This window comes from Eurytemora carolleeae, unplaced genomic scaffold (genome assembly GCF_000591075.1).
Source record: "Eurytemora carolleeae unplaced genomic scaffold, Eaff_2.0 scaffold464, whole genome shotgun sequence".
NCBI lineage: Eukaryota > Metazoa > Arthropoda > Copepoda > Calanoida > Temoridae > Eurytemora > Eurytemora carolleeae.
Window position 1 is genome coordinate 247,777 of NW_019396450.1, and position 10,274 is coordinate 258,050.

At 32.8% G+C, this 10,274-nt stretch overlaps 1 protein-coding gene across 1 annotated transcript; it reads right to left on the reverse strand.

Annotated features, from left to right (window-relative positions):
- Positions 1 to 311: 311 nt before the first annotated feature.
- On the reverse strand, positions 312 to 8,801 carry LOC111703519 (dynamin-binding protein). Its single transcript, XM_023475477.1, has 12 exons — positions 8,652 to 8,801; positions 6,725 to 6,821; positions 6,527 to 6,660; positions 6,002 to 6,063; positions 4,231 to 4,285; positions 3,805 to 3,878; positions 3,595 to 3,755; positions 2,732 to 2,898; positions 2,401 to 2,492; positions 1,471 to 1,551; positions 786 to 1,205; positions 312 to 468 (listed from the first exon to the last, which is right to left on the reverse strand). Exons 1-12 carry the CDS (start codon positions 8,799 to 8,801, stop codon positions 312 to 314), a joined length of 1,650 nt encoding a protein of 549 aa, XP_023331245.1.
- Between the last annotated feature and the right edge of the window lie 1,473 nt (positions 8,802 to 10,274).

Consider the following 10,274-nt stretch of genomic DNA (forward strand, 5'->3'; position numbering starts at 1 on the left):
TAATGTTTTATACAAATGAATTAAAAGAGTGTGCGCATAACAATTCATGTACGTATTTTTTTTGGGAGGGGAGGGGTCCGCGCGGTGCACACTGACTAATAAAGTGTAAATTTGACAGTTTTCATTTATTTGTTATACTTTGCGTTTCTGTTTGTTTGTGTCCACTAAACGTCTTAAACAGCAAAACCGATCGGGCCCAAATTTGATGTGGGACCTCACATGCCCCCAGGGAAGGTTTATGAATACTCAGAACTACAAAAAATTTCTCCAGAATTTTTTTTATTATCGAGTAAAATGTTTAAAATCCCCGATTACCTCGAAAAACTTTTTTCACCTGAATTCCACAAGCTATAAACAGAATCTCGATCTTCTTTTTTATCTTCACCAAGATTATCATCAACTGTTTCTTTTCCATCTGTTTTCCTGTGTTCATTTACAGCTTCTTCCTTTCTTCGGGATTTATCAACTCTAAAATTTTTGTTTTGTAATTGTTAAAGGGGCTGTAAAAGAATATCTCTTAATTTTTTTTCCATTTTTTTCTGTTGAATACAATTCTCAAGTTACTTTTATAGAGTGACATCAATTAGAAATGATCAAGTTTTAGATGTAAAAAAGGTTTAATTTTTTAATGGATTTTCGCTTGAAACTACTTCGATATTCCCCTTAAAAGCAGTTTTTCCTCCCCCCCCCCAAAAAAAAAAAAATTCAATAACGGTTGAATTCCATTAAAACGTTTGTTTTTATCAAATTGTTAAGAAATATTTTTATCAAAAAGTTTTTTTTACCTTGCATAGATACTGCTTGGGTCCCCTACACTGTATTGCAGGGAAGGCACTGAAGGACTACATGATAAAGGAGGGGATGGGGCTTTCTTAGAAGGAGGGGGTGGAGTCAATACACACCCGGGTCTTGGTGGTGACGGGGCTTTGCGCATTTGGGATTGTGTGCTTTCTTGTTTTCCGCACTTAAAAAAGTTAAACTCTTCGTTTTGCGGTTTTTTTGAGGTTTGGTTTGGTAATAGCATGTTTCTTAGTTTTTTAGGGGGCTCAGGGGCCGGTCTACGGATGGGTGACCTAGGTTCTCTCTGCTGGGTCAGCTTGGGTTGCTGTCGACCCCTCAGCTCTGATAGAACTGAACTTGCCAAATCAAAGGATTTGATGTTTTGCTGGCTTTGTAGCACTCTTGGTTTACTGGCAGTGTTGCATCTAAATTATGATGATTATTGAAAACATTTCTTACATTTGTTGAAGAGAAAATTTTAGCTTCAAGGCATTTTTGCATTCTTCTTGAAATATCCAAAAATACCCTTGGATGAACAACAAGTGGTCCTGCTGTTAATGTAAAATTAACTCTTATTGCAAATTAAATTAAAAGTTTTTTTTTAGCCATTTCACTAAAGTACCCGGTTGAAAGCGCAGCCATGTTTATCACATAATCCAATTTATTATTGAGACCTTTGTAAATCTGTACCTGTGATTAAGGCTATACAAGTTTTCTGATATAAAGGAATCAAGGTTTTGTTTTCTCTCCAAACTTACACTCTTCCCAAACCTGAATTGAGATTTCTAGAAGTTTCCAAGTTTTAGTCCAGAGAGAAATAAAAATAGAAGAACTTAAAATTCCATTAAATGTACACTACACGGCACACGCTTAACAGAAAATATCGGGTTTTACAACACTGCCTCGTATTCAGCTTCGGGCTATGGGAAGGTTTATTGGTTTCATTGGAGTGGATTTTTAGATAAGATTATCTGTAAGTTTTTCTTTTCTCTTTTTCTTAATCTGATTAGGTTTTTTTTGTGTTATGGTGTTATTAAAAAAATGACTTTACTGAACAGACAGAAAGAAGTGAGCAAAAATAAAACAGAAAATATTCCTCAAAAATCGTTGAAAGAAAAATATAAATAATTGTTATCGTTTATATACTTGCTGTCTAATATTTTTTTAATCTTTTGAAATAAAAATAATTTTTTGTAAATTGTGAAGAAATCCTATATCTCCTATTGATTTTAATAAATCTTGAGCTGTTGATATTTGTTAGTTCCATGACCATAATTAGTATGATCAAATAAAAAAAAGAGATCTAAGCATTTTTATTGCAAGTATTGATAAAGATTAAAAAAATCATCATTAAATCTGAATAACTATTTTGTAGTGAATTGTGGATGGTTCCCATAAGTACAATGTTCGAATTTAATAAATTTGAGCCGCGTCTTAAATGCGCCAAAGCCGATTTCAACTGAGTGCCGGCTCAAATCTTAAAGTAATTTATACGATTTTAAGTGGAACCAACCATTTTTGAACCGTGGCTTAAATTTAAGCCGCGGCTCAAATTCTTCAAATTCGGCCTCAGGGTTACTAAAAATGACGTGATCAGTCCCTTGAAAAACTGAAATTTACCTGTTCCTAGGCTTAGGCTGTGTGGAGTCTAAAGGAAGACCTTTAATAATATTAACATGAGGGTTGGAAGGTATTGAAGGAGGACATCTCACCTAAAACATATTTAGATTAAATACACATTTTTTCTTCCCTCTCGAGAATCAAATTCGACTTTAAATATTTATAGTTTATATTATTGCGGGTTATTTGTATAGGATTGTTGATGAGACCAAATAACGTAAACATATTATTGAAATAATAATTAGATGTAGAAAAAGTAGAAAATCTACAAGAAAATCATCTTTTGTGGGTAATCCTGTACATGTGATCACATGAAAAATCAAATCCATACCTTGTTGATCAATTCTGATTCCAATTGAGCGATCTCTTGATCAGGACTACACAAAGGATCAAATCCTTTCAGGTCAGAACTTATTGATCCTTCTCCAGTTCTTGATCCTTCTCCAGTATGCACCTCAGTACTGTGGGACCTGGCTCCAGGTGTACTTTGCATAGAACCTGGAATGCAATGTCTACAATTAGATGAAATTCTATCGAAATTCTATCTTTGAAAGAAAATACTGGCTATGAAAATGATAGAATCAAGAATTTTGAATGATTGAAATAACTAAAAAGCCAGGCCATGCTAAATGCTATCATTTGTAATTGCAAAGTCATTCATATTTAAAGAGTTGTATGTCTTAAAATTAAAAGATGGATTTAAAATTTTCAAAAAAACTTTCTGAAAAAAATCAAGTTTTGTGTAAAATTTTTTTCTTTGATCATTATAAGGTCAGTTAAGAATTAGATTTAAATCCAGTTGACTGATCTAATCAAGACCTGAGCTTGCGGCTCTGTGGTTTTGCAGTTTGTTAAACTTTAATTAAACTTAAAGTTACACTTTTGACAAGAATTTCAAAAACTTAGAGACAAGTTGACAACTAATTATAGTGGGAAAAGAGGAGCTAAAGGGGAGGTGGACTGGAGGGGTGGAGGTGGACTGGAGGGTGGGGTTTATCTGCAATTACACATTTTCGGACCAGATAATATTTCACAAGAAAAAAAACTCTTTTTGGCCCCTTTAAAAAAGGGAAACCTCTTCTCCAGGTTAGTTTAGTTTAATATAGATAGATATAGCCACAGGAGGCTCATCTAATAAGAAATTAACTTTTGCTTGTGAGCTTGTGAGCTTCCATGTTTTTATAGAATATTTACCTCCGAAGAATAGATCCAAAGAGATATCAGACGCGTTTAAATCTGGTAAACTTTGATTCAGGACGGATCTTTCCTCGGGGTTCTGATTGACCCCCAGCTGATGGAGATGGACTAGGTCTAGGTTGAGTCTAGGTTGAGACTGCTGTTCTAGATCAAGATGAAGAAAATAGAAACTAGAAACTAGAAGACTGCTGTTCTAGATCAAGATGATTGATTGGACAGAATCCTGTCCGGCCATCTTGGTTTTCAACCCAGCACCAGTTTTCATCAGTCTGTTTAATAATCTGAAGGAAAATAGTTGTGAAAATATTAACTAAATATGTATTATGAACGAAAATTCAAGTNCCGGTACCCTTAAAAACCTAATGTCTGATCAAAAACGTTTGCAGCGATATCCATGTTTTTCTCTCCAAAATGGATTATTTTTATTTGTGGTTATATTGTAATTTGACTTCAAACTACTGCAGATAAAATAGGGAATAGAAAAACGACGTGTTTTTTAAATAATAAAATATGTTAAAAATATTTGTTTTTCACCATTTTTTATAAACTGTACGATGCAAATTGTAAACCGTGCGTGCACTGTAAATTGTCAACTATAAACACTGTACACTTTAAAAACTGTCTAAACCCTACCTGAACCGATTCTCCGGCTTCTAATCTCAGATCTGAGTCAAGTTCAGGAGTAAAACTAATTCAATACAATCTTCAACTACAGGGTTGCTACAACGGATGAGACTTTATTCACTATAGTTTCAATAGAATTAACTATTTCCATTTACTGATAGCGTAGATTTAAGGATTCATAACTCTGATTGGATAATGAGATAGATAGAAGGATAGATGTTACCGCCATAATAGTTCGAATAGACAACAAACACATGACTGAACTCTGATTGGATCAGGCGCTAATGGACTCTGCATACAGGAGTGTACTATCGACCTTTAAATATCACGTGATCGGAAAGTTTCTGCTTTCAAGGGATTGTAAGCGGAATTTCAAATGACCCTTCATGAAAAGATGACAGTGTCCAATTCACAACGGTACTCCTACAAACTTTGGCGGATAGAATATGAATTAGAGATATCAATGTTTATAATTCTAAAATTATTTCTCTACAAAATTGACTTAAGCATTTCAACCGCATAAAGCAATAATCAGAATTAAAAACTTTTAAGCCCATAAAAACGACAATATCTTCCACATTATTTTTCAGATAAAGGTTTCTTAAGAGTATCGTTTTGAAATTACGCTTCCTGGCCCTTTTAATATAGGTATACCCTTTATCCACACAAGATTAGACTTTCCTAAGGTTCTTTGATCTTTTCACTGTACCCTTGGTTCTTTCTCTTTTGGAAATTACTTATTAAAACATTTAAAGGGACCGTTCACTTATTTGGGTAATTTGAGGGTAAACTAAATAGCCTATTATCTTTTCTCTGGTATTAGTCTTACTTTTCAAAGACCTGAGAAAAAACCGATTTATCATTCAGAATTCCAGCGCAAAGGTATAATACCTTTGCATAGACACTATTTAATGCTATTTGTCATAATCATGGATTAAAAAAAATTCAAGTATTAAATTAAATTGTAATATTTAAAAGTTTATTGTAGATATCTTTATTTTTTCAAAATTATTTTAAAATTTTCTATTTTCAAAATATAACTTATTTTAAACATTTGACGGTTTGATATGTTTTCCCTACTTCCTCAGGAATTCATTGAAGAGTTGGAATCTCGGAAAGTCGCTTTGTATAAACGTGTTAATTTGTTAAATCATGTTTGAAGACGAAAAACGTTAATTTATTGCTAATCCAAAATCAAAAGTTTTCATATTTTATTATATAATGGCTGACACAAGATGTCATTGAAACATGAAAACTTTAGTTTTTATTGGGCTGAAAAAACGTTTAACTAGTGTCTATGCAAAGGTATGATACATTTCCACTAGAATTCTAAACGATCAATTGGCTTTTCTCGGGTCATATACATCTTTGAAAAGTAAGACTAATACCAATAAAAAGCTAATTAGTTTACCATGAAATTACCCAAATAAGTGAACGGTCCCTTTAATAACGGTCTAAGGAACCAAATTCTGATTTTGTAATGAAGGTCGTACTTATAGTTTATCCTATGTGGGTAAACTTGCTTAATCTTGTAAATAAGAAAAAAAGTGGAAAAGAATAAGCATTGTTTACATTTTAGCCAGTCATTTGTATGATAATTTTTTAAAGTTTAATTTAGGACAGTAAAAAGGTTGTAAGAAAAGAATTTTATTTAATCTTATTTCATTTTATATAGCCTAGATTTTCACTTTTAAATGTCTAAATGTAACTGATGTTAGAAAGATTCATATTTTTTATTTTTATTTTTAGTTTAGAATTCTTTTCTTGTTGAAAATTGTTCCTGTAGAGCAAAGAATACATTGCTCCTGCTTGAAGTAAACCAAATCCATTTTCAGTAAAGGCCTAAATAAATAAGTTTTTGAATTTTGTAATTTAAAATGACATTTGTAAGAGATTACAGGAGGAATTAGTTCAAAGCATGACCATAGCCAAAATATTGCAGTGATTGTGAATGTTACTTCTGAGCCAAATCAAGGTTTCGAACAAATCTCCCGTGGATTGAAAACCTGAAAGGAAAGCGAAATAAAGAAAAAGAATCTGGAGCTATTGTTTCAAAAACTAGAAACTAGAAACTAGAAACTAGAAACTGGAAACTAGAAACTAGAAACTAGAAACTAGAAACTAGAAACTAGAAAGATTGATTGCTGCAATTTTACGAGCCAAATATAAGAAGAATGAAGTTTTCAGTATGCACTGAAGATAAATTGAATAAAGCTTGATTGTTCACATATTCTAATTTAAAAAAAATATTACCAAAAAATCTTTATTCTATAAAGGGACGGTTTCCTAAAATCTGTAATATGACCTGTGAATTTATGTTGAGAAGTTCTAGATCTGAAGTGTAAGATGATAAACCGGTTTTATCGCACGTGTCTGGAGTATCGTTTATGATAGTGACGTATGATAATGGGAAAATACCGCGTTCTCCATCCAACTCTCCTAAGCACGTGACACTTAATTTTTGTATTTGTATTTTGATGTATTTTGTGTTGAATAATGTTACCTTCTAACCACTCATGATCTATGTGTCGAAGAAGATCAACCATATCGCCTGCTTCAAGGTTCAGCTCGTTATCAAACTGAGCACATTCAACAGTTTTCTTCTCAATATCATTCAATAAAAGGATTAGAAAGATAAGTTCAATTATATGACCAGATTTGAAGGTGCTAGTTCAACACTTTTGTAAGATCTGAGAAAGGTGCAAAAATTAGAATTTGATATTAAATTACAGCAAAAGAAAATGCAAATTGGGAAATGTAAAAAATAAAAATAAACGTTGTTTTCAATTCCAATGGTCAAATATACGAAAAGTATTAAAAAATTGCTCAAAATTCGCTGAAAACGATTTTTAAAGAGGTAAACAATAACTTTCAGAATTGATTTTCAAACAAATTTATGAAAAATGCTTTAAATTCGAGTTTGGAAATACAAAAAAAAATCCTTGACTTATGTAAAAATTATATCAAATTAAATATGTATTTCAGTTTTAAGTTCCTACATTGTCTGGTTAAACTGTTCAAACAAATTAAGATTTAGTCTAATCCCTTCTCTTAATTTAAACTATAAATTCTCTAGGAACTCATTTAGTCTGAAGTAAAGGAAACAAAAAGAAAAAAATACTTTTGAAATACGTATAAACCTAAATCCTATTTATTCATAGATATGTCGTCTTCGCCATACCGGAGGGTTAAAGTTGAAATTTAAAATCGCAATTTAGCTTTGGTACGAGGGAGGGAACCTCCGGATGCCATGAGCCTCTGCTATGCAGACACGAGCCTCCCAGGCAGACCGAGTCTCCCCTCGGTATGTTTACCATTTTATTAAATTAAGTTTTTACATTCTTTCATAATGAGATTTTTTAAACTATACTTTCATTTACACATTTGTCTTGTCTACTTAACCCGTGTTTGTGTGTTTGGACTTGAAATTTTCACTTTTAGAATCTCTTTTGTATATTTAAATTTTTTATTTTTAAAAATAAACCAATTCAAACAAAATAAAAACACAAATCATAGAACAATTTTTAGTGGCGACTTTCAGAGGCTGAGAGGTATGAATCTATGTATTGCCTGGGAGAGAGGCGTCCCGCGCCCCCCCCCCTTCCCTAGAAAATTGCCTTAGAGAATAGGAATGTATTTTTATAACAGATATGAAATTGTGACACATGTTTCTACATCCATTTTTTAAGGGGTTTTCAAAAGTATAATTTTTAGATTTGTAGTTTTAGTCACAAAAAGGTTATGGATCATTTTAGACTTTTTTTGACACAGACCGGACTTTTTACCGCCCTGTACCCTACCCAATGCATTAAAAAATAAATTGACAAAAAATCCTTTAAAATTTCTATTCATTAAAAGTCTCAAAATTTCACGTTGATAGTGACAAAAATGAGAGTGCTAGGACAAAAAAAAGCTAAAATAGTTAATTGGAGAAGCCTAGTTTTTATTAAACTTCTTTAAATAAATTAATAAAAGTAAACTCTACAGATTGACCCCGAGAAGTAAAACGTATTCAATGACATTTTTAAATGACGAGATCATGGAGATTTTAAGTGACCCTTCATGTCTGATGCACAACAGTAACTTTTAACCTTGGTCTAATCAAGGATAAACGATATATCTTTGTTTTTCTAGCTTAAATTTCATTCATTTCAATAATGGTTTCTCTGAAAAGGTGTCTTGTAAATATTAAATCCACTCTTATAATGAAAGATCACTTGAAGTTACGTTTTGAAGTCACGTGTCATAACCTAGTCACGTGTCATAACCTAGTCACGTGTCATACCCTAGTCACGTGTCATACCCTAGTCACGTGTCATATCCTTTTACCGTATTGAACCTTATTTTACTACGTACATAATACCCTACTGTAAATTTTGTACATAAATTATTATTATTATTATTATTATTATTATCATCATTATTAATACCTCCTCATCATCATTTTCATATCTAGATTCTTTCCAGATTTTCCTTCCTACAGACTCGGAGGTCAGGGAGGTCAAATCCTCCAGGTTAGCTGAATGTAGAATAGACGTCTGAGGAGGAGGATGAGGATGTTGCATCATAGCCTGGCGCATTCCGGCCTCAAGGTTGTTGTAACCCTGTAATCAAAGATATATCATCAACCTTGCTAAATTGATAAAACTCAGAAAAAGGAACTACATGTTTGTCACAAACTAGAATTTTTAAATTTTTTTATCTAAGGCCGAAATTAAAGAATTTAATCCGCGCCTAGGCGCGGTTCAAACATAAAACTCTAAAACTCGGACCTCGGTTCAAACATGGTTGGTTCAACTTGAATTTACAATCAGTGTTTCGAGATTTGAACCGGTGATTGGTGGTTCAGTGACGCGGTTCAAATTCATTAAATTCGGCCTCGGATACCAGTTTAATTAATAGGAGAAGTACAACCACAAGAGAACTGGCTGCACCAGTGCTACGTGGTTCATCTACTTCTCGCGATTTATTAAATCTGTGTCCGAATTTAATGATTTTGAGCCGCGTCTTAAATCCGCCAAAAACCGGCTTAAATCTGGAACCAACCATATTTGAGCTTTGGCTTAAATGTAAGCCAAGATCAAATTCTTTAAATTCGGCCTCTGGTCACTTAAAATTAAAATAAAAAATTAAAATTCTAAAAGACGAAAACTTTAAGTTTGAATTATGAAAGGTTTGCATAATCTGTATGCAATATAGATATAGGGACAAGAAAACTAAAGTTTGCGACAAGTGTTCAGTTCCTTTCTGTTCAGTTCAGTTCTGCCCATGTTTCTTGCACTACAACTGAATATGTTACGACATGTTACGACATGGTTAATTATTGATTGTATACTTTTTTGAAATATTAATAATTTACAATTATTTTCAACTAGCTGGAGGGTCCGGCGTTGCCCGTGAAAAAAGAAAAAAAAATGTGTTTAAAAAATTTGAAAAAATTTGAGTGTCTACAAAAAATTTCAGCCCAATCGGTCCAGTCGTTTGGCCGGCTATACGCAACATATATATATATAATGTCTTGTTTTATTATATAGATAAGAATTCTAATCGGAGCAAATGTTTAATTCTTACATTCGTTTACGGGCAATTCTATCAATCATATCTGGCCTGGAAGGACCTCTTCCAATTGCTGTGTTTGGTCTTTGTTTGAATATATGAACAGTCCCTTTAAATAAAGATACTGACCAGCGATGATGTGGATAAGGGTTTGGACGGTTCTGAATAGTATCTACTGCTGAAGTTGGCACTACTGCTGACAATTTTGGCACTACTGCTGACAATGTTGGCACTACTATTGAAGTTGGTACTACTACGACCAAGGCCAGTGATATCACTGTTGATACTTTCATAAGGTTTAGATTGCAGTCCAGCCAAATTGTCACAACCTGTAATATGGAATTATAAAGTTAAAAGCATAATAATAATAATAATAATAATAATAATGAAAGTTGAGTTGAGTTGAGTTGAGTTCAATTCAATTCAATTCTGTTCAGTTCAGTTCAGTTCAGTTCAGTTCAGTTCAGTTCAGTTCAGTTCAGTTCAGTTCAGTTCAG

What these genes read in the sequence shown, in the direction of transcription:
- LOC111703519 (XM_023475477.1), bottom strand. Translation starts at nt 8,801, where the DNA reads ATGCGCCAGGCTATGATGCAACATCCTCATCCTCCTCCTCAGACGTCT. An exon ending in TTCTCAACATAAATTCACAG is followed by an intron (nt 6,064 to 6,526) that starts GTCATATTACAG and finishes TTATTTATTTAG; the next exon opens with GCCTTTACTGAAAATGGATT. An exon ending in ACAGGATTCTGTCCAATCAA is followed by an intron (nt 3,756 to 3,804) that starts TCATCTTGATCT and finishes TTTCTATTTTCT; the next exon opens with TCATCTTGATCTAGAACAGC.